We start from the raw sequence: 27,624 nt of genomic DNA, 5'->3' as shown, positions 1-27,624 counted from the left end.
CAGCTTTTCCTTCTGCAAAGTGAAAATGAAAAGAAATCTAATTACTTTAAAGACAAAAAACATGTGGATCTTATTTTCCTGTATTTGCTGCAACAAAGACAAGGAATCAGTGGGAGAGGAATTTGAGGATAAAGGGATAAGATATTGTTCTAGTTGCCACAGTTGGAGGGATTAAAGTGTAAATCCATATCCAGCACATGCAGCCAGTGGGGAACATAAATGAGGCCCAGGCGTAGGTTTCATTTAAAAAAAAGACTCAATGCAATACAAGTTTCTACAAGGATTTCTTCTGGAGGAGACTCGTGGTTTTTCCTTCCACGTGAAGCTTTAAAAATGTAATTCAGTGGCGTTTAACAGCAGCAGGATTCACCTCAACTACACAGATGGCTTTGGCAACTAGATCATTTGTGGCTCTTGTGGATGTTTACTCAGCTTTATTAAATTGTTAACTCGATTTCAAGTCCATCAGCATTAAAGCAGTCTCACTACTTTTAGATGGGGAAACTGGAAACCACAATAAAGACTGAAAAACAAGTGGAAGCAGCTGCTAGACAGTGTTGTTTCCAAGCAATAGTTATAGCCTGTAACGCTATTTATATAAACCTTATTCTTTCTTTTTTTTTGTGTGTAATTAAACAAACACGATATTGTTTGTTCATTGGTTGGGTTTACAAATGTTAGATAGTGTACTTTTTATGAAATGTACCACACAACACAGAAACAAACAAACTTGAACTTATAGAGTATACATTTTCACTATTTGTATATATTCATTTAGATTTTGAATCATTACATTATAAATTATACTAGTTTTCACCCCAAAGCCCAAGGAAACAATGTCCTTATCCTCAAATATAATATAATAAATAATGTAAATATAATATAAAAACTGAAATGACGATAAACATCCTTCAATCCGTCAATCAGTCGCATCTCTCCAGGTCAGCAAGAGGAGAAATGAGACATAGCTCCCAACATGTGGAACTTTTTCTTCCACACTAATTGCTGAGAATTGGACTTAGTTACCTTTGCAAAGAAAAATAAATCATCCACAATATTAAAAAGTAAAATATACTCATGGGAAACTCATCATTATAGAGTGAACTAAAGGAAATCTTTTGCCCTCATCCTCTCTCCCCTCTCTCTCTCTCTCTCACAGGATGATTTACCTTCTCTCTGCTGCAAATTATTCCCGCAACTCTCTTCTTTACTCTGCAAACAGACGACAAGGACAACAAACAATCTCTTATTTTGACGGTCACGCCGATTACTCACAAGGCAATTCAGTCACCAGGAGTCTTTGAAGAGATGAAAACGCTGGTTCTTTACAGGCAGAGTTGACGAATGGCTGTTTGCAGGAAGTAATGAGTAAAGCAACATCATTTAAAATTAATGGCACCATTTACGATGAGTAATGACTAATATGTTGCTTTGTTTTTGGATGACAGACTCAATGTTATCAACAAAAACACACAATACACTGAAGCCTCTGAATATTAGAACCGGGTTTCACATATAATCGTTGGTTTCAGTCGCACATAATCACAATCTGTCCTCATTTGTGTGTCATGCAGGCCTCCTGGTTGGGGAGATGGGTGACGCTGAAGGGACGATGCCCAGCGGGCACTCAGCACTCTCCCCCCAGGGAGCGCTGAGTGCCTCGCTCTCTCTCTCTCCCTCCCCCGCCTGGGACTTCATCATTTATAGACGAGACAAAATAAAACAAACACAACAAAACGGTGTGAAGTCGGTGGCGCTGCAGCTCTCACATACAGCACAGCCTCGTGGAGAAGGTATCTGCAGATGCACACGCAGGCAGAGTTTGTCCAACTCCTTGTTCCTGCCTCCCGGCATCCCTCAGCGAGCGGCAGTCAGTCGGAAACCCCTCTATTAGAATAACAACAACGCTACACACTGTGTACGTGTGAGTCACAGTGGATGTAACATTAACAGTGTGATTAGCCAGGTTATTAAAGCTAAATTTACTCTAAATGTTCTGCGCCTATTTCTGCACCTGGAAGTATCCTGATTAGCATACAGCTATTAGCAACAGCCTGGCAGAACAATTTGTGTGAGTGTGAGAGAGAGAGAGAGGGTGAGAGAGAGAGAGAGAGAGAGAGAGAGAGAGAGAGAGGGGGGAGGAAGGGACTTGTTGTCATCAGTCATGCATGACATCTCTCCTCTGTGTGCATATTTGAGGTTTAGAGCTTTCTAACGGGGAAGCTATGTTGCATTTGTTGCTCAAATGTGAGCTGACTGACAGAGACTGTGCTGTCAATCAAACATCACCTGTCACCGTTCACTAAAGGTGGCGGAGAGTCGACCATCAGAGCTGTGAAAGGGCCCATTTAGCATAGATATTACACTGGTGCTCCACTGATTTAATACGGCGCTTCCCATAAAGTTGAAGGACTTTCAGAACACAGATTAAATAAAGTGTGGTTCGAATCCAAAGCAGGGGAGTCTGAGATAAGCTCATTTAAGATCAGTTTGGTGCAGGCATCCAAAAGTTTTTTAATTCTACATTTCCCATAATGCAACTAGAAATCTACTATCCAGTTAAAAACCTCGTCATTTCTGAAGATAGAAGTAAAGAACGTGTTTTTATGTGTTTTAAAGGTTTGACCAGGCCGAGGGCGAGTCAGGGTTATTTCTCAGGCATAAGACGAGGGAATGGAGGGAGGGGGATGAGAGAAGAAGGATGAATAGATGAGGGGATGAGGGAAGGGAGGATGAATGGATGAGGGGATGAGGGGATGAGGGAAGGGAGGATGGATGTGGGTAGTGATGAGGGAAGGAGGATGAAGTAATGTGGGTAGGGATGTGGGAATGAGGATGAAGGGATTAGGGAAGTAGGATAAATGGATGAGGGTAGGGATGAGGGAAGGAGGATGAAGGGATGAGGGTATAAGGGAAGGAGGCTGAAGGGATGAGGGTAGGGATGAGGGAAGAAGGGTGAGGGGATGAGGGAAGGAGGATGAAGTGATGAGGGGAGGGATGAGGGAAGGAGGATGAAGGGATGAGGGTATAAGGGAAGGAGGCTGAAGGGATGAGGGTAGGGATGAGGGAAGAAGGGTGAGGGGATGAGGGGATGAGGGAAGGGGGATGAAGGGACGTGGGTATAAGGGAAGGAGGTTGAAGGAATGAGGGAAGGAGGATGAATGGATGAATGGATGAATGGATGAAGGAACGAGGATGTGGTTAGTGATGATGAAAGGATGAGGGTAGTGATGATGGAAGGAGAATGAAGGGATGAAGGAAGGAGGATGAAGGGATGAGGAAGGGGATGAAGGGATGAGGGAAGGGGGATGAAGGGATGAGGGAAGGAGGATGAAGGGATGAGGGAAGGAGGATGAAGGGATGAGGGAAGGAGGATGAAGGGATGAGGGAAGGAGGATGAAGGGGTGAGAGAAGGAGGATGAAGTGATGAGCAAAGGGAGTGACAAGGCAGAAAGATGAACGGATGAAGGGTTAGAGGTGTGGTTGAGGCTCTGTCTCAACTAGTTCACTTTCTTGTTTTCAGATCACATCTACATGAAAACTGTGACAGACTCCTACTGATGAACAGAGAATCATCCTTTTTCTCAATCTGGAATCTTGCAGCTCTTTGCTTTGGTTTTTTCGTGATCCACAACTCGTTCTGTTTGGTTTCACAGTTCTCATTAACAGTGTTTTCAGCATAAATTCACTGTGCTGCCCACTCAGCACCAAACAGCACAGAGTGAGGCTGCTGATCACAGCGGAGCGTTTACAAGATAAAGAGATGGATACTTCCCTCAGGAGTTGGTTGAGAATCACCGCAGGGCTCCGAGCAGAGTGAACACTGGACGTGGATTCATGACACCAGTTAAAACCAGTGTTAATGTTGCACAACTGGATGAATAAACAGTTTGCAAACACATTTACCATGAGAACATTAAGAGGTGATGATCTGTCAAGTTGTGTTAATCATCAGTAAATATAGAATTTCTAAACCCCAAGAAAAAGAGCAGTGGTGAAAACTAACAAAATACATTTACTCAAGTACTTTAGTACAATACTAACGTACTATTACTTTAACAGAGCGTTTCCTTTTTCTCTTACTTTGTATTTGTACTCAACAGGTCGGAGGCAAGTATTTTTTCCCTACATTTATTTGACAGCCTTCGACAATATGAAGATTCAGATTAATAAAACAAAATATAATGAATTAAATACACTAAATAAATAAACGAGGATGTATTAAGATGTATTTATTTACTTGTATTTACATTCTCTGTTATTTAACCAAAGCTAAGTGATTGAGCAAAGTATAATATAAATAAATACAAATATTATTTTATTATTATTATTTGATCTATTATAAGATTAAACATTATTACCCTGCAGCAGTAACAACACTTGATGGCATCAGTAATTCACAAAGACACATTACATTACATTACATTACATTTCATTTAGCTGACGCTTTTATCCAAAGCGACTTTCAATAAGTGCATTCAACCATGAGGGTACAAACCCAGAACAACAAGAATAGAGAAAGTACAATTTCTATAAAAGAGCAAAACTACAAAGTGCTATAAGTAAGTGCCATTCAAGTGCTACTAAATTGTTAGTTTTAAAAATGTTATTCAAGGTATAGTCAGAAGAGGTGTGTTTTTATTTTGCGGCGGAAGATGTGTAGACCTTCTGCTGTCCTGATGTCAATGGGGAGCTCATTCCACCATTTAGGAGCCAGGACAGCAAACAGTCGTGATTTTGATGAGTGTTTAGCTCGCAGTGAGGGAGCAACAAGCCGATTGGCCGAAGCAGAGCGGAGTGAACAGGCTGGGGTGTAACGTGTGACCATGTCCTGGATGTAGACTGGACCCGATCCGTTCGCAGCACGGTACGCAAGTACTAATGTTTTGAAACGGATGCAGGCAGCCACCGGTAACCAGTGAAGGGAGCGGAGGAGCGGAGTAGTGTGAGTGAATTTAGGTTAAAGACCAGTGGAGCTGCTGCTATGGTAGGAAAAGCCATGTGAGTGAATGACAGAGCTGAGAGAGTTGGTGTACAGAGAGAAGAGGAGGGGACCCAGGACGGAACCTTGAGGGACCCCAGTAGTGAGAGGACAAGGTTCAGACACAGATCCTCTCCAAGTTACCCGATAAGTGCGGTCGTTGAGGTAGGATGAGAGCAGGGAGAGAGCAGAGCCTGAGACACCCAGGTCCTGAAGGGAGGAAATAAGGATCTGGTGGTTCACTGTGTCAAATGCAGCAGAGAGGTCCAGAAGGATAAGGACAGAGGAGAGAGAGGCTGCTCTAGCAGTGTGAAGTTGCTCAGAGACAGCAAGGAGGGCAGTCTCAGTTGAGTGGCCTGCCTTGAAACCAGACTGGTGAGGGTCAAGAAGGTTATTATGGTGAAGATAGGAGGAGAGTTGATTAAAGATTTAAGTTCTGGAAAGAAAGGGATGAAGAGAGACAGGTCTGTAGTTGTTTACTTCAGAAGGGTCGAGGGTAGGTTTTTTCAGGAGAGGATTTACTCTTGCCTCCTTCAGAGAGTTAGGGAAACAGCCAGTTGACAGGGAAGTGTTGATAAGATGGGTGAGAAAAGGAAGAAGGTCAGGAGCGATAGACTGGAGAATGTGAGATGGGATGGGGTCAAGGGGGCAGGTGGTGGGCGGGCGGAGGTTACCAAGGTAAGAACTTGATTGGGAGACAGGTGGGTGAAAGAGGAAAGCGAAGGGGATGAAGATGAAGTTGATGGAAGTGTAGTTATAGAAGGAGGATTAGAAAATGAGGAGCGTATGTCATCTATCTTTTTGTAAAGTAGTTGACAAAGTGGCTTAGGGGGAGGGGACTGGGGGTCAAGGAGGTTGGAAAAGATGGAGAAGAGTTTTTTGGGGTTAGAAAACAAGGCTTGAATTGTAGTTAGGTAAAAAGAGCTTTTGGCTGTGGAAATAGAGTCAGAGAAAGAGGAGAGAAGAGACTGATAAGTGAGCAGGTCGTCCGGGTGTTTAGATTCCCGCCATTTCCTTTCTGATGCTCGCATAGTGGCTCTGTCGGCACGCACCGAGTCAGACAACCACGGAACTGGGGAGGACTTGCGGACCTGTCGTGACGTAAGAGGACACAGAGAGTCAGGAGAGGAGGACAAAGTAGAAAGGAGAATGTCTGTGGCAGAGTTAGGATGCATGAGTGAGAAGGAGTCAGTGGAAGGGAGGGCTGATAAAACAGAGGAGGCCAGAGAGGAGGGAGAGAGGGAGCGAATGTTGCGACGGATAAGCACACAGTCTGTTGATGTGGTAGGGTTGTCAGTTTGAGATAGTGGGAGAGAGTAAGAGATAAAGAAGTGGTCGGAGACATGAAGTGGGGTTACAGTGAGGTTAGATGTTGAACAGTTTCTGGTGAAAATATAGTCACGGTGGTTACCGGCTTTGTGAGTAGGAGGGGAAGGACTGAGTGAGAGAGCAAAGGAAGAAAGTAAAAGTAACAGGTCAGATGACTTCTCTGTCTGGATGTTGAAGTCACCCAGAAGGATAAGCGGAGGCCCATTTTCTGGGAAGTTTGACAGGAGGACGTCTAATTCCTCCAGGAAATCTCCCAAAGAACCTGGTGGACGGTAGAGAACAACAATAGTTAATTGTACCGGATGAGTAACTGTCACAGCATGAAATTCAAAGATGTTGGGGTAAAAGCGGAAGCGGGTAGAGAGAAAACTCCATTTGCGGAGATGAGTAAACCTGTACCACCAGCCCTACCAGTGGGTCTGGGTGTGTGGGTGAAAGAAGGCGAGAGAGAGCAGCTGGGCTGGATGTGTTGTCCGGTGTGATCCAAGTCTCAGTGAGAGCAAGGAAGTCAAGCGATTGCTGTGTAGCAAAGCCAGAGATGAAGTCTGTCTTGCGGGTAGCTGACTGGCAGTTCCATAGGCCCCCTGTGACAAGATGTTGGGTATGTGTGGAACGGGTGGGTTAGATAAGAGTACACACAATGTACTGTATTCTAAAATGTGGTTTTATGCATAATGTCTTTACTTTAGCTACTTTAAGTACATTTTGCTACTTTACAAGTTTAAATGTATTACTTATTACAGTTTATTCTGCACACAAGAGTCTAAGTACTTCTTCTGACAGATTGCAGTTTCAATGTGTAAATTAAGGAGCTGTACAGGAGCTGGATCACAGATTGTGTTGCCTTTGTTTCCTCCTGTTTTTGTGCCAACCTCAGCTAAACAGCTGCCGGCTGTCGCTTTATCCTAAACAGACATGTATGAACGTATCGATCGTCTCGTACTTAGATGCCTTGTGCCTCGAGGAGCAGTATTTGATCGATAGCTGGACACATATACACGACCAGCTGCTCAGAAAACCTTGAACTTATCCACAAGTACACGAGGCTGTGCCGTCAATCAGACGTCATCTGTCAGCGTTAGGGAGAGCCGGCAGAAAGTCGACCATCAGAGCTGTGAAAGGAGCCGCTGCTTCGTCCTGATTCACACGCCCAGAATAAAACGTCTCCTTTGACTATATATCAGCTCTGAAGGCAAAATCAAAACTGCCCGCCCGTCCCTCCAACACCCCCCCACCCCACCCCCTGCTGGATGGATGACTTTGACAGTAAATTCTGTCAGTAGCCATCAAATCAGTATGAACATGGACACACACACACACACAGAGTCATCTCACAGAGGACAATGGTTTACATAAAATTTCCAGGAGAGTTGCTATTTGTCCCCATTATGTGACTATGTAAACAGCTTTAGGTCCCCACAACATCACACTTGGACCGCACACACAGGCACACGCGCACGCGCACACGCACACAGTCATGTCTCAGAGGACAGTTGCTTTTTTTTTGCCCCCATAAAGAAGACAAATCCCCATATTGTGGCTGCGAAAATAGCTTTAGGTCCCCACAACAAAAGTAATATCAAGTGCACAAACACAAACACACACACACACACACACACACACAGAGAGAGAGCTGACCACCGGAGGCTGAGAATAGATGTTCCAAGTTGGACGCAGTAACTATTATTTCTCCTCTTTTCTGCTCTGCTCTCTGGTTCATGTTACACCTCTCTCTCTCTCTCTCTCCTCCTCTGCTGCTGCTCTCTCATTTCTTTCTATTCATCTCATCTCTCTCTCTCTCGCTCTTCTTCCTCCCCTCTCCTCTCCTCTGACTAGGCTCAACTCATTCCAGTATTTTTAGTATTTGTGAGTAGGCGTCGCCAGGTCCTTATGAATTTTCATGGGTTTGTTTAGTGTGTAGGCTGACGCGCTGCTCTCTCTCTCTCTCCTCCTCCTCTTCTTCTTCTCCTCTCTCTCTCTCTCTCTCACACACACACATACACACAATCACAACAGTTTAAGAACACAAGTGTACATGCCAACACACACACGTGTTAAGTGTGTAGGCTGACTGCTGGTTAATGAGGATGTTTGGAGTCTTGGGAAGAGCCAGCAGCCAACAGCAGGCCTGTAAACGTCCACACCATCTTCCTCATCGTCCTCCATCGTGCGCTCGTCTTCGTTCCTCTCGCTTATTCCTCTTGTTTTCCTCCCGACTCCCCTCCTGCCTCAGGCTTGCTCAGATGGAGACATTCTTAATCCAAGAAATTAATTATCTTCATTTATCTGCTTCATCTCACATCCCCACAGTGCCGGCTATATATGTGGTAAAACCCCATGTGTGTGTGTTTGTGTGTCGCCCTGGGTCTTTGTCTGTGTGTCAGCAGGAGTGCACACATGTATGTATGTGCGAGTGTGTTACGTCTTGTATGTTACTGCAGGGGTACATGGAGCACATCTTCTGCTCCTCTGTGATACAGTAATTACATTACAGGCTGACATGTGGGGCAGCTCAATTCTATCAATTAAATAAGAGGCATAGGCATGTGTGTGAGTGTGTGTTGTTACCCCGTCCATTAGGTCGCAGCATATGGATCACGTCAGGAGGAATTAGGCCGCCGAAGACTTGACACCCCTTCTCAGAGGAAGCGACACACAGATGATCACACATATACATACGCACATGATCGCACACTCCCCACAAACAGGCTTGCGAGGCCGTGTATGCTCCGCGGTGTTTTGTGATATCTTCCATGCGATTCATCTCAAAGAAAGTGTGGACGGCTGCAGTGGGACCCCTCTCATGTCTTTGTTCTCCTCTCTCCTCCTTCCTCCTGGTCCTCTGGCTACAGCTGGTCTATGGCTTGTGTCAGATCCTCCAGCCGTGGTGTGTGATGATTTGCAGCATGCATAAGCGTGTGTGTGTGTGTGTCTGAGTGTGTGTTTGTCTATGTGCTGCTCTCTGCTCGCCTCTCCTGTCCCACTTCAGCCCAGATTAGAGCGTCCGTCTCCTGAGGGAGACAGAAATATAAAAATAAAGCTTTTTTACCAGAACACTGATCTAAACACACACGAACACGCACACACACGAACACACACACACACACTAAGGGTGCATTATGAAAGCCTACAGAGAGCAGGAGAGTCCTTTTGCAGCAGAATCCCAAAAAGCCCTTTTTCTCACAGTTGACGGCAAACTGTAGATTCAGGACGGACGGACAGAAAGGAGTAGTACTCGTAATTCCATTGTATCGTGTAGGTAGGTAAGTAGGTAGGTTAAGTGCTGTAGGTGGTTAGTTAGGGAGGTCAGTTAAGGTAAGGTAGTAACGTACAGTAGGTTAGGTAGGTAGGTAAAGTATGTTAGATAGGTGGGTAGGTAGGTACGTTGGATTTTGCTAGGTTAGGAAGGTAGGTAGGTAGATGGGGTAGGTAAGGTATGTGTAACGTAGGAAGGCCAACTAGGTTAGGAAGGAAGGAAGGTAGTTTGGTAAATAGGTATAGGTAGGTAGGTTGAGCAGCTAGGTTAGGTAGGTAGGATGTTGCTAGGTTAGGAAGGTAGGTGGGGAAGGTAAGGTATGTTACATAGAGTTAGGGTAACTTGGTTAGGAAGGAAGGAAGGTAGGTTGAGTAGCTAGGTTAGGAAAGTAGGAAGGTATGTAGGTGGGTAGGTTAGATAGGGTAGGAAAGTAGGAAGGTAGGTAGGAAAGTAAAATAATTAACAAGAACCAGACCCAGACAAGTAGAAAAATGTAACCTTTACTTATTTACAGATTGTACAGAGGTACTGAGTGACAAGGTAGTATTTACAACACAACTAGTAGCTTAGAAACCCCTGAACTTATACATAAGTGAGATAAACAGCAGGGAGACCCAGAGGACTAAACACCAACGCACGCCATCCACCCAGCGATAAATGAACATGTGTGTGTACACTCGGGACAAAGGAGGAACTGTGCTGAGCCTGGACGGGAACATTTACCTCATGTTCCCTGTCGGCGGCCGGGATTGTGCCGGGGCTGGGGGAGTGTAATAATCCAGGGGCCCCCCCCGGTCTGACACGGTGCACTAACCAGGGTGGAGGGGGACGTTGGTACATGTAGCCCAGTAGGTCTAACTCAGGGAGAACTCGGGTGCTGCAGCAAAATAGGTACCACCAGAAACACGAGCACGTCATGCAATTTAAAATAAAAAATCCCCAAAGTAAAAACTAAAGGTTGGTGTAAAAATCTCTGTGATGGTGGACGTACGAAACTCGATCTACACACTGCCTTAACCACAACAGTACAGACGCAATGTGTGTGTGCGTGCGTGTGTATATATATATATGTGTGTGTTTTGTGAGACTGTATTTGTGTGTTATGAGTAAGAGCCAGGTCAAATGTTATGTGTGGGATGAAGGGAAGAGAGAACAGAAAAGCACACACACACACACACACCGCAAACAACCTCAAAATACACATGTCATCCACTGTCTTATATAAATGCTTGCATGGTGTAAAACTCATGCATGCACACACTTTCTCTCTCTCTCTCACACACACACACACACACACACTCAGAGGTGATACAGCACAGACTCGTAGTGGAAGAGAACTATGTGGGTGGGAGGGGGTTGGTATTAGCCGCACAGGCTGGACTATCATTATTCATTGAGTGTGATTGGGATGAGAGACCCGGCTAACGAGTGACTAGTGAGCGGAGCGGCCGTTAACTAGTCTGGTTAACCAGCAGTGAGGACTGTACAGTGAGGTCCCAACCAACCAACAACACACCAGAGAAAAAAAATTAAAATACAAAATAAAAGTCACACGAGAATCTAAAAACATGCCAGTCTTTTTTTTTGTTTTGTTTTTTTCTCTAAAGAAGCAGAATAAAAAGCCACGTTGTTTCTGAAATGAATTCAATACTTAATACCATTCAAATCAAACAAATGAAATCAGTTTCTAACATTGAAAAACAAAGATTTCTCTGTACAGAAGTATAATATTGCAACCTGATATTGTGCATATAACTCACACACCAAACCTGTTAAGATCACCGAAAAGAGGGGCAGCGGTCACCGTTCAAAGGTGCGTTTTTTTTGTTTCAAACCGTCTTGCGTTCCTTGCAGCCATATATATAGATATACGTATGCGTGTATGTATATGTGTGTCTCTGCGTGAGTGTGTAAGAGAGAGAGAATAGAAAATAGAAGGAAAGAGAATAGAGACAGATGCACAGCTAAAGGGATATCAAGTCCCCTTTCCATCAAAATCCATGTGCTCAAAAATCAATGCCCTTACTGAGTAGATTATGGATTTCTAGAACACTCATACACACATTGCCAGCTTGTCGAGTGTGTGTGTGTCTGTGTGTGTGTGTGTATATGTGTGTGTGTGTGTGTGAGTGTGTTGCCTCTGTAAGGAGTCACTTCGCTCACTCTCTGCGATGCCACGTGACTCGCTCTGCTGGAACTCAGTGCCACACAAGTATCAGCTACTCTGGCACTTGTCTAGGAATATTAATTTGATGAGTAAAACTGCAACAGTGATGCACTCAGCCTCTAGATTCACCACAGACACATTAAAATGGGCCTTGGGTTTTTCTTTTTTTTTGTTCTTCTTCGTTCGACATAGAAAGTAATTAGTAAAAAAGTTCTGCATCCTACGACAGCTGCTGTTGAATCAGAGGAATTCTTACAACTAGTGATATTAAGTGATTTCCAACAATATGTTGAGTATTTAAACACCACGACTGAACTTTTACTCTTCTGATACTCAATCTACTCTATAGAAAGAAGCGGGGGAGGAGCCCAAGGACAAAGGAGTAAATAGGAAAAAATAAGCACAAAAAAGAAAAGGAAAAGGAAAAGGAGGGAGAGGCTAGAACGACAGATGAGCACAGAAAAGGTTTTTAAAAAGAGGAGAAAGATTAAGAGTCGGTGTCGTGTATACTGTATGATGCTGGACCCATTATCTAACACTGTAGAACTTCTGACCTCACAATGGAAACTGACAGAGCTGTGCCCTAAAACCCAATGTCCAAGAGAAATAAGAGAAAAGAAAACATCTATTCAGCGAATGACTGAGAATATTCATATCTTCCAGTATAAAAGTGTTTTTGGTCAAACGTCTGTGTTAGGTGGCAGGGTATAAAATCTACAAAGTGCACAAATAGAAGCTATCTCATAGCCTCAACACACACACACCCACCCTAAACTACTATCTTAGACTACTGCGTATGTGCATGTGTGTGTGTGTGCATATATATACGTGTGTGTGTTTGTGAGTGTGTGTGTGCACATATGACCCTGTATAGGAGTTTAACTGTAACACAGGGCAGTAGGAAGCATGCAGTATGACCTGAAGGCTAGCTAAGAGAGGAAGCAACAATGCTATACTGAATGTCTCTAGATCTAGAAACACTAGAACACACACTCTCATCCTGAGAGGCGATTACTGGCGGCCACTTTTTGGTCCACTTTTTGGAATGTTCCTTTAACTGACATCAACAAAAACAAACAGTCGTTGGTTGTTGTTTTTTTTTGTTTTTTTTTTACATCCCCCCCCAAAAAAAACTGACACAGTGTGTGTGTGTTCCAGTGTTTGTACATCTGCGGGCAGGAGCGGACACACTCAGACCTGTGTCGGGACCAGCTGCCCGCCTCCCAGCCTAGACTATTACATAGATAGTAATTTCCATTCAAGTCGAGGATTACTCTAGTGTAGTGAACTACTCTTTAAGCCATGCCGGCAGTGCAGTTTGGAGGCTCAGACAACATACGGGGTTGACTGTGGAAATCATAGTGCAACAGGAGAGTCCTGGAGAGGGGGCGGGTGTGTGTTTTGGGGTGAAATGTGTGTGTGTGCATGTGTGTGTTTTCTCAGAAAGAAAGGGGTTCACTGTGTCCCTATCATCTCCAAGAGGCTGGTGAGAGGGGGACAGGTCGGATCTTCTTCCAAACACTCGCACGTCGCATCCTCCGTCACGTCCCACTGTCGCTGCTGGACTCCGTGCACAGTGTCTTTCTTATTCCACCAGGATTTGAATGTGTCTTGTCAGACGTACTGTCAGTCTTTGCCTCGTTGCCCACAGCTTGAGGCGACTACACACACGGACACTCACACACGCACTCTTCATCTTGTGTTGTGCCTCCAGGTGTCCCTGTGGCCCCAACCCTGCCCTATAGAGGGCATGATAAAGAAACAATAATTTATTTACTCAGCATCACCATTAACCTGTGAGTCCGGCGCAGACCTTCCCGTCTTTCACCTGTGTGTGTGTGTGTCTGTGTGTGTGTTTCTGTATGTGTGCTTAGAATCAGAGCTGCCCGGTCCTATCACACACACACACCTCTGTCTTGCATGCGTGTGTGTTGGTGGGAGTAAGTGTGCTGTGTGTGACCCTCAGACGTCAGACTCGATGCTGGGCATGCGGCGATAGAGCCGGGGCCGGTTGCCGCCTGCGCTGGAGGCTCGCGGCGCTGTCACATAGCTCATTGGCTGAGAGGCAGCAGGCGGGACCATGTACGCCACCACAGGGGCCTCCTGCTGGGGGTAGAACAATTGTTGGTCAACATGGCCGCCATGCTGGTTGACGTGATGGCTGCCATGGTTACCGAGGGTAAGCGACAGCGGCATCCGTTGCTTGTAGAGCTCGTGGGCAGAATTTCTCTGTGGCATGCGTGTGGCAGCCTGGGGGGCGGGCTCTCGTTGCGTCGTGCCGGGGGCCGACTGGAGAAAAGGGTTGTGAGACGGCCGATCGGGGAAGAGACTCTTCGAGCGCCGGGGCAGGGGCATCGGGGCGTCCAGACTGTGGTGGTGGGAGGGTGACGGAGAGGGGGGGCTGCGGCTGCTAAACGGTCGATCAGAGCGCATTGTGAGAACATTAGCATAGGCCCCCTCGTCCAGCATCATCTCCCGCTCCCTATCTCTGTCAGGCAGGCTCAGCCCCCGCAGGTGGGCGTGCGCCTGCGACTGACGCTCCGGAACGCTGTCTGGAATCATGTTCTCATAGGAGTGCTGACGACTCAGCTGGAGGTGCTGGGCCGACGCGGAGGAGGGGAGAGGAGATGGAGAGGGCGGAGAGGGCTCGAAGTGGCTGACGAGCCCGTCCCCTTCACCCACCAGGCCCAGCTCGCTCTGGGGTAGGTAGTGTGTAAACATGTCCCCGCTGTGTGGGTGAGTTTGTGGGTGGGAGTAGTGCGAGTGGAAGTGGTCTTCGCTGATGTCGTACAGGTTGCCTAGGTGGGCGCAGGCGTCACAGCGAGCCTGTGGCGAGCGAACGGTGTAGAGGCCGGAGTAACCGCTCAGCTTGGTCAGGCAGGAGCGACAGTGACCCGGCCTGATGCCTTGTGTCCCCGTGCCTGCACCTGGAGCATCGAACGAACCTCCAGCCTTGTCCTTGGCACTAGAGGGAGAGATGACGACAGGAGTTACACACAGAAAGACAATTAAAGAAGCTGAAACGTGTGTGTGTGTGTGTTTTCTTCTGAGTGTGCTACCTGCTGTGTGTGTAGGTGCTGTACTTCTTGTCCTTCAGGGAGTGCAGGTCGGCCTCAGCGCTGTGACTGTGATGTAGCAGGGTGGCGCTCAGCTGCTGAATGGGTGCGTCCCCCTGGTGGGAGTGCGTGTGAGTGACTGAGTACGAGTTGTCAGGTGGAAACAGGTCAGGGGGGTAACTGCGCTCGTCACTTCCCCCCTGGCTGTCTCGCTGGTAGGGGGGAGCTGACTGGAGGCTGCCCTGGTCAGAGTCAATGGAGTAGATCTTGGATCCTACGCTCCCGCCTCCTCCACCTCCTCCACCTCCTCCCCCTCCCCTCTTCCTCAGCTGATTGACGGGTTTAAATCCGCCCCTCGCCACCATGGAGTCAGAATCTTTGTGCGACTGCGGCCGGCTGGAGCACTCGGAGATGTCCGAGTGCGGCGGCTCCTCAGGAAGGTAACGCTGGCTCTTCATTGTTGGAGGTCCAGCTCCAGCGGCTGGGGTGGGGCTCGGGCCGGCGCCAGGAGACACGACAGTGGGCTGCGTCTTCAGCGTCTCAACACTTTTCTTCCACAGCGCTCGAGGCTTCGACGCGGCGACCGCCGGCCCGGGGGGGCGGGCCTTACCGTTGTCGTTGTCGATTGACAGCTGAGGCTTGTTGGGGCTGGACTGGAGAGCGGGGGATTTTTGTTGCACAGGAAATGGTGCAGCATTGTTCAGGAGGTTTTTGTGTCGCCCGGACAATGACAGGAAACCCTGTGGACCGGCGGCGTTGCTATAGAGACCAGGACCCTTCGGAGGCTGACTATGGAGTGAGTTACCTAGGAGACAAGGAGAGATGCACCTCAGACAGCAGATACACTAGATGGATGCACAGCCAGTTAGCTGATGCATGATCTATTGCCCTGGCACGCTGTGTATACCACCTAATGTGTTTGTATTCACGAGGCCAGCGAGTGCATGACAGCCAATGCGATTACAGAACAAGGTGAAGGGAGTCACCTTTACCTATATACACACAGACGGGTAAAAAGACAGGGTGACCTCTGTACGTGTTAGGAATCTTTCCAACGGTGCTCCAGGCAGATTTTCATTTTTAATGCTACTTAACATATTGTGCGTACAGTGTGTAAAAGTACCTTTCATCATGTCGAGGATGCTGGGCTGCAGGAGGACAGTGTTGCGTTTGGGAGAAGACAGAGCCATGGACTTGGCAGACTTGAGCAGGTGCAGCATGTTGGCTTGAGGACTGAAGCCCAGCTCAGGGGCCTTCTTCTTCATGTCGATATGAACGCCATGGATACAGCTCCATATACCCTGAGGAGAGGAGGAGAGGATAGAGGAGGAGAGGAGATGACATGAGATGGAGGAGATGTGAGGTGAGAGAAACAACAGAAATAGAAGGCTTTATTCTCAATCCCGTGACTTCAGGAGAGAGACGTTCAAATGGGAAGAAAGCTCATTTCTCTGGAGAGTAAATCAGGAAGCGACCTCTGCATCTCGTCCTCCGGTGCGTTCACTATCAAACCTTCACCTCATTCTGTTTTCTAATGTGGCCAGAAGAGATAATTGCCACTTTTTTAGATAAACTGCTTGCAGAGGCACCCCGAGATTAAATTTAGGCGATGATGTCACCGGAGGGGGCCTTTGAGTGCAAGGAGATGTTCTTCCGAGAGCCACTTAACCTCCAGCATCGCTGCTCTAACGGCATGCACACACACACAAACACAGAGAGAGAGAGAGAGAGAGAGAGAGAGAGAGAGAGAGAGAGAGAGAGAGAGAGAGAGAGACACACACACACACACACACACACACACACACACACACACACACACACACACATCGCACTCTTTTTGTAAAACGCTTAATGTGTGAAATGCTGCCCGTCTGGAATAAAAGCCCTGCCTAACACAGAGACATGACATATGAATAATGGAAGAATGGTCTGTCTGGTTGTGCCCATTTCTGTATTGCGTGCGTATATTTAGGTTTGTGTGTTTGTGTGTGTGTGTGGTTGTGTATATTTGTCAAGCTGTCTGCGAGTGTGCGGTCAAGCCAGTCGCGACTCACTGCACCTGAACATGTGGAACCATTTTCAACTCGACACCAGACTTGTGTCTGTGGGCGAGCGAGTAAGAGAGAGCTTTGTGTGCATGTATGCGAGTGTTTCAGCTGTTGGATCAACCCCATTTTTTTTCTCCTTTATCACACACATACAGCTTATACACACATTCCCTCTGTATCTTAACATTTACTATTGTGTGTGTGTGTGTGTTTAACAAATACACACATGGTGTTTACAGATGTCCACAGATTTTCAGATGTTGTCTCGACTAAAAGGATTAAAAATTGCCTGCTTTTGTTTGAGATGCAGCTTTTTGCGCAGAACAAGGCAGAAACAGAGTAACTGGTTTTTCTGTGTTGATGATATTAAACAACACAACGGCTCGTCGGGGCTCAAAGTCACAATAACGCGCTGAGGGTTTTCTTTCTGCTATTTTTCTGCTTCAGTGTGTGGTCGCATTAAAACAATCTGCATATATTGTTTGGTTCTGTTTCCCTTGTTGAGCCTCTCTGAGCATTTAGCTCACTTTCTCTTCATGTCAGTCCGCGAGTCGGCTTCGCTGTTCAAACATCAGTAAGAAGAAATTAAAAGGAAACCTGAGGTGACCCTGAGCTCAGCAAACTGCCACTTAGGAAAATGTTCTGCAAATACACACAACAGAACCAAACAGACCATCACATTACAAATACACCACCAAGTTTACAAACTAATACAAAAGTGAGGAAGCCGGCTGGGTGCTTTCATTTTAACTCATTTTCCAACACCTTGAGAAACTTCTCCAAAGTCATAAATCGACCAGTGAGAATGTCTCAGCTCGATTCATCACTTTTATGTGTCCTACTTGCAAAGGATTGTTTTCCCGTCTTTATTCAAGAGCGTTATTTAGATTCTGTGATGCTTTTACTCAAACTCATCCTGCTTGGGCTTAGATTTGCTCTGCTTGTGCTCAAACTCTGCGCCACGACTCGGATATTTTGCTGTTTGGACAGATTTCACTCACTTTTCTTTTAGTGGACATAGAGTGTCGCAGTTGCCCCATTACATTACATTGTAGCCGCTGCCGCCATGTTACAGCTGCCAGCGGAGGCGATCTATGGAGTGATTCTAAAAGTTTTTCTCAGTATCAATTATTTACACACACATTTATAAACAAAGGGCCCAGGTTGAAAAATACCATAATTCCCCTTTTAAGGTGCAGCCCACAGGGTCACTGTGAAATCTAATTCACAGTCCTGATATTAATATTGCAACAACCAGTGGTTTCTCACAGTCTAAAAATCAATCCTGAACATTAGCTGTTGCGCTGCTGCAGTAATGTGCTTGTTCATTAAGTAAAAGGTTGACGTTTCAAATTCAAACACACCGACACCTGAGAGACCTTCACATGAAGCAAAGCAGACACAAGCTGCTCCACAGGAACCAAACTCCAACCGTCTGCTCTAAATATGCAGCTGAAGCTCCAGAGAAAGGCTCCTGCAGTGTTCCTCACCCTGCTGATAGTGAAGAGCAGACCCGGCCTCCCGGTGCAGACGCCAGTGAAGCAGTACCGCAGCCTCCAGTAGAAAAGGTGTTCGGAGATAAAGGTGAGGATGGCGAGGCCCATGGCTGTGGCCAGCATGTAGAAAACACCCGCCATGTTGTCCACGTCCAACTGGCTGGACATCACCTCGTTCTTCTCATTGTGGCAGATCCCCGTCAGCCACTGGGCCTCCAGCTCCTCCATCTCACCTGTTGGAGAGGGAGAGAAAAGGCAAGTGGGGGGGTTTAAGATGGCAGCGGAAGATAGGGGTGAGGAACAAGGTCAAGGAATAAAAAGGAGGGGGAGAGAAAAGGGGGAGGGCGGGGATGGGAAGTGGAGGGAATAAGAGGTGTGGTGGGAAAAAAGGGTGTATCATTACGAGGGAAGATGGAGGGAAGGAGAGAGGGAGGAGGGGAGGGAGGTGAGGTGGTAAATATATAGTAATGGAAAGGGGACAGGAGGTGGAGTGAGGAAAAAGGGTTGTAGGAGGAGGGGGAAGAATTGATAATGATTGAGTGATAAGGAAAGATGGGAGGAATTATTATCAGATTGAGTGTGTCTGTGTGTGTGTGTGTGTGTGTGTGTGTGTGTGTGTGTGTGTGTGTGTGTGTCTGTGCGTGCAGGTGTTTGCACTGAATAGAACGGCCGGTGGGAAGCGAGGCGCTTTAGTGGTTTCAGCAGTTTGATTTCTGTCTGGCTCATTCTCTTTCTTCCATTCGCACCATCTCACGGCTTATTATACAGAACAATCTGGAGGAGTAAACATAACAGGACACGGTGGACACAGACACGCACACACACACACAGACACACACACACACACACTAACCCACACGGCGTAATGATGATGAAATGGTGTGTTAAGACTGGCCACTGATAGCCTTCTGACAGAGGGAGGGAGGGAGGCAGGGAGGGAGAGGGAGGTTGTTGAGGGAGGGGGAAGGAGGCATGAAAGTCGAGCAATGGCACAATTGTAATAACGCTATAATCCTCCTATTAAGAATCTTAAACTTCAGCGCAGTGTGACTGACGGAGCAGAAACGTGCCGGAGCGCCTCACCGTCTCCGATGATGCCCAGTATGGCCAGATCGACCAGCCGTTTCCAGTAGGACCCTTTCTGCAGAGCGATGCCGTAACCAGTGGTGGCGAAGATGTAACCGCTGCCGATGGTCACGAGCTTACAGCCGTCGTCCCTGCCGGCCATGTAGTTCAGCACGGCAGCGTCGTAGATGAAAGCGTCCAGCTTCCTGTGAGAGAAGGACACGGTCTGGGCTTAGTATCAAGAACAGTGGCTCCCACCTTCGAAGAACCACAAGGGTCTGTGGAACGATTACCACAGAAGAACTGAAATAATCCTCCTCAGTCCAATTCATGTTCTATCATTTTAATTGAATATTCAGGATAGTTGCACCTAGTAAGAGAATCTACTGTAAATTTGGTTGGACAGCTCAAAACTCACTGACAAACACAACCCTGTGTTCTCAGAGCAGAGTCAGAGGAGACGATGAACTCCACTCTGATAACAGTCAGTTCAATATGAAGCAGATTCTGAACAAATATTAAAACAACTGTTAAATCAAAACCAATGCGTCATATTTACATTTTTGAGCAAATTTAACAATTTGTGCTTTTTACATCAAGTATAATTCACCTGCAGTTGTTCACGCTGTTTATTGGAAAAAACGTCACTTTGGGTTTCGCCTAATTTGATCGTCTTCCGTGTACACATGCAAATGACGTTGTTGGGTGTGATCTTATTGGCTGATGTTGTCTAAACGCAGTTAATGTTAGTTTGCGCTGTTGTCACATCAAATGAAAATGTACATTCAGCGCAACTCAACTCAACTCAAACAGGTGTCAGGTTGTCCACTGTAAGGAGAAATAAACTAAATAAACAAATAGACTATTGATGAATATAATAAGTAGTAATTGTAAGTAGAATGCTAATAGAATACACAGGCAACAGGTCCAAAAGTCCAGAAATGTATATTATACATTATATAAACTGCCATATTCGTCTGGGATTCCAAGCATCTATTATTATTATCTTATCATTATTAAAAACAATTACATATCATTGTGTCTTTTCAAATCGATTTTGGTTAATGTAATTTGATTATATATCATTGTATTTGTGATGTGTCTTCAGCTGAAGGTAAGAGGAGTTTTACATTGAGCCTGATCATGTACATCCAGTGCAGTGACAGTGCACTGAGTGGAACAGTCTTCCTCAGACCCACGAACAAACTGCTCCGATTACTCACAACGCTCTGGTTTCTTGTAGCTGAATGTTCTCATGCAAATCAGATTTGGACTCGGGCTATGACAGAGTACTCTCCAGTGTGTTTGCTGCAAGAGTAAATATTCTTGTGCACGAGGACGTCTTTGTTCCAGCAGAGCGATGCTCTTGCACTCGCAGGTTTTGTCATTATTCTGAAGTGACAGGGTGAATTCAAGCCAATCCCCTTACATGGGGCGGACAACTCTGAGCTCAGCAAAAACTGAAATTGAATGTATTGCTCTTAACAAAACACAATGTGAGCAGGACCTGATGCAATCGGCCTGAATATAACAGCAGATCCAGGTCTTTAACTTCATTATGAGCAGAAAAATCGTTATATAACAAAGTGGTGGTGTGAGGCAACCCCCCCGGCCTTTAAATGTGTATGCATAATTATGAAACACTTTGAATTACACTTTACACCAAAGGGCACATGTTAAATGAACACATGGAGTATCTGCTGTTGCAATTAGATTGAATTCCAGGTTAATATTCATATACATTTGGAAAACAACATATTGTAGATCTATTGCAGCTTAGGTAGTATTTTACAAGCGTACTATATTTAATGACTTAATTAAAATCCTGACAAGGGCTCCAGCTTTAATTTTGTCAAAGAAATGTTAGCCAAGAATTAATTTGAATACACACTGGTGACGAAAGAAACCCAGCATCAAACCTTTGAGAGATCTATTTCATATGCAGTATCAATAAAAGTAATTGCAGAAAGGAGAAAGCACAAAGCGGAATTATGTTTGGAGAAAATACTCGAAAGATCAAAACACACAAAACTAATGAAGGAATAAAAAGCTCTGCAGACATCCCTCCATTAGTGTGTGTGTGTGTGTGCAGGACGGAGAATAAAAGGTAGCAAACTCCAGAACAAATTACACCCTCTCTGTTTTGGCAGCTCCCTCCTCTCCGGCAGCAACACGACTGTATAATGAGCACTCGCAGACAACATCTGCATTTTACCGTCTGTGACAGAAACTCTCAGCACAGCTTCTGCTGCATTTTAGCATGAGCTAGTGCCGGGCCCCATGGGGCTGGAGTTTCTGTCTGATGCAATGCCTTTTGTGTTTGTTTTCACATGTTCTTAAGCGTACATGCTGTCTGCAAAAACAGAACCACCCTCTCAGATATAATGAACATCAGCTTGACAAAGAGTCGGCGTGACAGGTGTACAGTACCCGGTCTTGAGGCTGACTAGTGCATCCTGGACGCCGGTCTGGTGATATTTGGTCATGTACTGATGCATATCTGGGTAGTTCTTCCTGATGTTGCGCTCGGTGCTGCCGTTCGGAACGGTCCCGAAGCGAAATGGAGGGGAGTAGGAGTACGGACTCTGGAACTGCAGGGAGAGAGAGAGAGGGAGGGGGAGGGAGAGGGAAAGAGAGACGGATCGTTAAAAGTAACAAGTGAGAAGAGGAGACAGGAAGAAAAAAAAGACAAGGAATGAAAAGCATCTGAGGTGTGATGCAAACCCTCCATGTGCTGCATATCTAATGACATTTCATAGTGATGTCATCATGGCGTCACTTATACCACATGAAATCGAATGACTGGTTAATCTCGTTAAGCTGTAGATCGCAAATTTCATGTTCTTGGTTGCAAAAGTTAAACACATCACTACATCATATGACTTTATTTTCATGAGGATTTCATGACGATTCTTAACTGATGGGATCAAATGTTATGTTTGGATCTGATGGTATGTGAACTTTAGGTCGTGTCTGTAGTCCTATAGGATGTAGTGATACATCGAAAAATGCAATTTAAACTTTGATGTATGATGTAATTTCCTTTGAGAAACTGTCTGCTGACATATCTTTGAAAATGTGTTTTCCTTCTGTATTTCTGGTGACCTTGACCTTTGACCGATCAGCTCCAAAAGTTAATCATATTTTTTTATATTTGGTACACACACGCACACACACACACACGGAGGTGAAAACAATACCCTGCTCCTGGCTATGCTGACGCGCAGGGCGATGGAAGACAGCAGGAACGAAAAGAGGATGAAGGGGATGACAGGGAGTCCGAGTTAAAGACCAAAAATAAGAAAGTGAAGGAGAGACACGCAGAGGGTGAGGAGGTGAGGAGGAGCGAAGAGTGACAAGAAGAGACGGAGGAGAAAGAAGGATGGAGTGGACTCATCAGTCATCATCATTGTGTGTCCAGTCGAGCGTAACAGTGGCCGGGGTTCTGCTGACACTGCCAGCCTCTGAAAACTACACACTCACTCACACACACACACATACACACACGCTGCATAGATCAAAGACCGTGTGTTTGTATTTTTGTTGCGTGTGTGTGTGTGAGTGTGTGTGAGTGAGTGTGCGCCTGTGGCTCTGCTGTGCTGGCAGTGTTAGTGTGGTGACAGCTACGACCAGAGGGTTCGGGCTGTTGGAGCCCAGAGGTGCTCCCCGGAGAGTCGAGTCTGGCCGCAGGGCTGGCATCCATTACAAGAGCAACCCTGACTGTGAATGCATTTAGTTTCTTCTCCATACGTGCGTGTGTGCGCTCGTGAGTGTGTGTTTGTGTGTGTTAAATCCCACCTTCTTGTCAGACAGTCCAGTGACTTGGTCCACAAACTCCTCCTGGATCATGAAGGCAGCCAGGTTGGCAGTGTAGGAGGCCAGGAAGATGACGGCGAAGAAGGCCCACACCGACACGATGACCTTACTGGTGGTGCCCTTTGGGTTCTGCACGGGCACAGAGTTGTTGAACACCAGACCCCACAGCAGCCACACGGCCTTACCGATGGTGAATGAAGGACCATGTGGGTCTGAGAGAGAGAGAGAGAGAGGATCAAAAAGTGAAGTGCTGAGGAGATTCGAGATTCAGTCATTGTGCTGCTGTAGCCCACAACACACTAATTGTGATGGCACTCCTTGAGATTTAGAAAACGGTATAAAAACACTATAAGATAAATACAGAGAACACTTCAAACATAGGTGTACACAAATGTAAAAATATGAAAGTATAGAAGTTTTTGTTTTTGGGCGGCACGGTGGAGCAGTGGTTGCACTGTCAACTAATAGTAAAGTTCCGGTTTCGAATGGTCGGTTGGTATGAAGAGTGTGAGCTTAAAGGTTTAGGTGAAAGGATCTATTGACAGAAATTGAATATATAATAATCCTAGTGATGTTCTCACTAATGTGTTTCATCTAAATTGTACAATTTGTGGTTTTCTTTACCATAGAATGAGCCTTTATATTTAAATACTTTATATTTACATCAGGAGCGGATCCTCTCTACGGAGGCAGCCATGTTTTTTTTTTACAGTAGCCCAGACTGGACAAACTAAACTAATCTTTTGAGTTTTTATGACAACTGAAGTTTACCACAGGTTCTCTTTCATGTTTGGAAGGGGAGGGTGAGGTGAGGGGTGTTCAGCTGCAACATGCAACTTCACCACTAGATGTCACTAAATTCTACACACTGAACCTTTAATCTATCGTCCAACCCTCACTTATGGTCTTGAGCTACAAATGAGCTTTCTCTTTGAGCTTGTAATGTAATATTTACAAATACTCAAGTGTGAAGCTGTAAATCCACTTTTTTATTCAAGTTTCTCATCTAGATTTATGTGTAGAAAGATCTGCATCGTACGAAAATAAAAAGATGAAATCAGTGGAGCTGCTAACTTCAGTGTCTCACAGAAGGTGGGAACTTTGAGCGCTGAGTTTTCTACTTTGTATCTGTCCACAGATGTTCATAAGCACAGCAGCTCCATGTAGCCTCACCACTTTACTCACTCACCTCCACTCTTTATGCTACACTACACTCACACTCTCTGGCTTAAGCTTCATATTAACCTGCAGACACGGGAGTCGTGTCCATGTCCTCATGTAAGCGCTCTGGCAGAAAGTGAATAATGGGAATGTGGAACTGTTCCGTCAGAGATGCACTGTTCCCCTGAAAGGTGAAAGTATTTGTCGAGGAAATATGCAGTTAGAAAGTTACACGGTTGGCATTTGTTGTTCAGTCAGAGTGCGAGACGGAAAAGGGTAAAAAGTAAACTAAACGCATTGCACAGATTTACTGAACCGTGCTCAAAAGGGCTGAGAGGAAAAATTCAAGCAAAAGACATTTCATCTGCGCTCAGACAGGCCTTAAGCTCAGCCGAATTTGGGCTGAACACAACAATAATCTTAATTCTCTGCCGGCGGGGGAAGCTGCAGGTTCTGATTCTGACGATGCCTCGGATAACAGCGCTGGTAACTCGCTGTGGGACAGAGAACCGCTAATGCTCTGAAACATTAACCCAACTGTCTAAAGCCTGAGGAATAACAGGTCACTTGTTTCGCTCCTGGGTAAATTTGGATTCCTGCTGTTTGCACTGGGGGGGGGGAAACGATTGGTGTGATGTTCCTGAAGCTGTGTGTGGAAGCCTACCTTTGCCCTGGGCCAAGTTGCGGTTGAAGCCCAGCGGACTGACAAACTCAAAGAGGAAGACGGCGATGGCTGTGACGATGAGCAGCATCACAAACATCATCACCCACACCGACGCGCTGAAGGGCTCTGAGAGGAGGAAGAGGGAGAACGAAAGAGAGGAGGAGGGGGAGTTAAAATCGAGTACATGAGACGGAGAGACGCTGTGGAGGAGCAGGAGACGCATAAAAAGTGAGGCACGGGGAAGACAGACTGGGGCTCAGAAATAAGGGAGGTGAAGAAGGGGGAGATCGGGGATGAGGGGGGAGATAAAGCGAGGAGGGGACATGGAGAGGGAGAGAAAGGGAGACAGATGGAGTGAGAGAGGAGGAAGGGAGGAGAGGGGGAGTTAGTCACAGAGAGTTTGACGGAGCACATTTCCATATTTCTCATTATTCCCTTGGATGAGGGCTGAGAGAGGGAGAAGCCTGGAGCGAGGGAGAGGGCTGAGGAAGAGGGGAGAGGAAGAGGGGAGAGGAGGAAAGAGGGAGAGCGATTTGAGTGATCTGATGTGCCCTGCTGTGGGCATGTGTGTGTGTGATCTGCTCGCGTGTGATCTGTGCACGTGTGCGAGTCCGCATGTGTTTGGTGTGAATCAGGGCAGGAGTTCAGAGAGCGGGATGAGTATCAGAGACACTGAACCCAGACAAATCGTGTTGTGTGTGTGTTGTGTTGTGTGTATATGTATGTGTGTGTTGTGTTGTGTGTATATGTGTGTGTGCGTGTGAGTGAGTGAAAGTATGTGACTACCAGGGTTAGCCAACCCTGAGCGATTGTGCACTGAGGTGCCTCTAATATGAGTGTGAGAGATACTGAACCGTCACTGATACCCTGGCCCAGGCTCAACACACACACACACACACACACACACACACACACACGTGTCACACACACACACACACACACGTCACACACACACGTCACACACACGCACACACATACTTAACATTCGTAGAGCCAAAGCATATTCATTCTCCACACATCCTTGATTCTATACACAAATGCTCTAATATATTCGTGCAGTATCACTCACTTTTTTTCCCCCCTCTTGCACACATGCATACTGACACATGGCTTGACACACAGGGACCAACACACGCATGGTCCAATACATCCCCTCGCTCCCTGCATCGCTCCAGTGACAATACAAGACATTAGGCGAGCGCCGAGGAGCGCTTTTGTTTGTAGTCATCTGAACAACTGGAGGAGAAGGGAGGAGAGGAGGAGAGGAGGAGAGGAGGAGGAGGGAGGAGAGGAGGCAAATATCAAGACTGCTTTGTCTGCGCTGACTTTTCAAAAAACAGCTGGCACGCTCCACTTCCTCTGCTCGGGTAGAAATATTAATGTGCTCAGGGTGTTGAGGCCCAGATAAAGTCAGAGTACAAGTGGAATTTGGCCAGCGAATACTGTCTGAGTCAAATATTCCATTTTATACACTGGGTCTCCCATCGTGTAAGGACCTCCCTTTTATTAAGCTGCCCCTAGTAGTGCGGCTCGCTGGGGGACTGGCTGAGATAAAGAAGAGGGGAATTCATATCGTGCAAACACAGACTGAGCATAACGATGGACGACATGACGGCTCCACAAAAGTGAACCCAAAGTGTCCTGATCGCCCCCTGATGGCTGGCTGCAGCATAGGTCATAACCAGTATAGGTTTGGGAGACTCTAAATTGACTGTAGGTGAGTGTGAATGAGTTTTTGTCTCTGTGTGCTGGTCCTGTGATGAACTGGTGACCTGTCGCCCCCTGTCAGCTGGGATTCGCTCCAGCTCTGACCCTATACAGGATAGAGATAATGGACTCTGGCTCCAAATGATGTCCTCGGTGCCAGATGGCAGCGTTTGTATCCCCAATATTTTGGCTTCATTCCTGGATAGCGGGAGGAAGTAGAGACACGTCGTCCATTTACACACAGTCTACGGCGGAGGAAGACATAAGAAGATTTACCGAGGAAGGCGGAGGGGGAGACGGTCCCATTGCTACGAGACACCATGACACTGATGCCAGTCTCCACGAAGGGCACGGAGAAGTCGATGGCCTCTGACCTCTCCTCGTTGATGGTCAACGACCCCACTGCCATCACTGCCTTCTTGTACACCACCTGGAGGACAGAGGGAACAATAGTCACATTGAGCACATGACTCATCACCAGCTCTCTCTTTGATATGTCCCTGCTTTTTATACTGGATGGGAAACAACACAGTGGGTGAGGGTATGAGCGCAGAATGTCATCCGTAGTTTGAGGGCATTTCCACCCGTATCAGATGAAAAGTAAAAATGCAGCTGTCGTTTTTTTGTCGTGCCACCATGTCTCTGTGTGTGTGTGTGTGTGTGTGTGTGTGTGTGTGAATGTATTCTGACAGACAGAGATAGAGACAGAGATTCTACTCATAAAGCTGTCATCTTTACTACGTGGTAAAATATTATGTTTTTTCAGATTTTATTGTCTAATGGCCTCTAGCCGTCATAAACACCAACACCACGTTGTCAGGTACTATTATCAACCTTTTATGTTCAATCTTTAAGGATTTTCGCAATGACACCTCTTG

General features: G+C 46.2%; 1 protein-coding gene across 1 annotated transcript in view; it reads right to left on the bottom strand.

Moving 5' to 3' along the window:
* Nucleotides 1-10,045: 10,045 nt before the first annotated feature.
* The window catches only part of grin2ab (glutamate receptor, ionotropic, N-methyl D-aspartate 2A, b), a 99,568-nt gene continuing 81,989 nt past the window's right edge, over nt 10,046-27,624 (bottom strand). Inside the window, exons 12-20 of the mRNA XM_035146810.2 lie at nt 27,023-27,176; nt 25,040-25,165; nt 23,197-23,426; nt 21,829-21,989; nt 19,417-19,604; nt 18,328-18,566; nt 15,913-16,090; nt 14,793-15,594; nt 10,046-14,698 (exon numbers count right to left, since the gene is read on the bottom strand). Of these exons, the coding sequence (XP_035002701.2) occupies nt 13,696-14,698; nt 14,793-15,594; nt 15,913-16,090; nt 18,328-18,566; nt 19,417-19,604; nt 21,829-21,989; nt 23,197-23,426; nt 25,040-25,165; nt 27,023-27,176 (3,081 nt within the window). The 3' untranslated portion in view covers nt 10,046-13,695. The remainder of the gene's footprint in view (nt 14,699-14,792; nt 15,595-15,912; nt 16,091-18,327; nt 18,567-19,416; nt 19,605-21,828; nt 21,990-23,196; nt 23,427-25,039; nt 25,166-27,022; nt 27,177-27,624) is intronic.

This window comes from Hippoglossus stenolepis, chromosome 2 (genome assembly GCF_022539355.2).
Source record: "Hippoglossus stenolepis isolate QCI-W04-F060 chromosome 2, HSTE1.2, whole genome shotgun sequence".
NCBI lineage: Eukaryota > Metazoa > Chordata > Actinopteri > Pleuronectiformes > Pleuronectidae > Hippoglossus > Hippoglossus stenolepis.
This window is presented reverse-complemented; position numbering and strand designations above follow the sequence as displayed.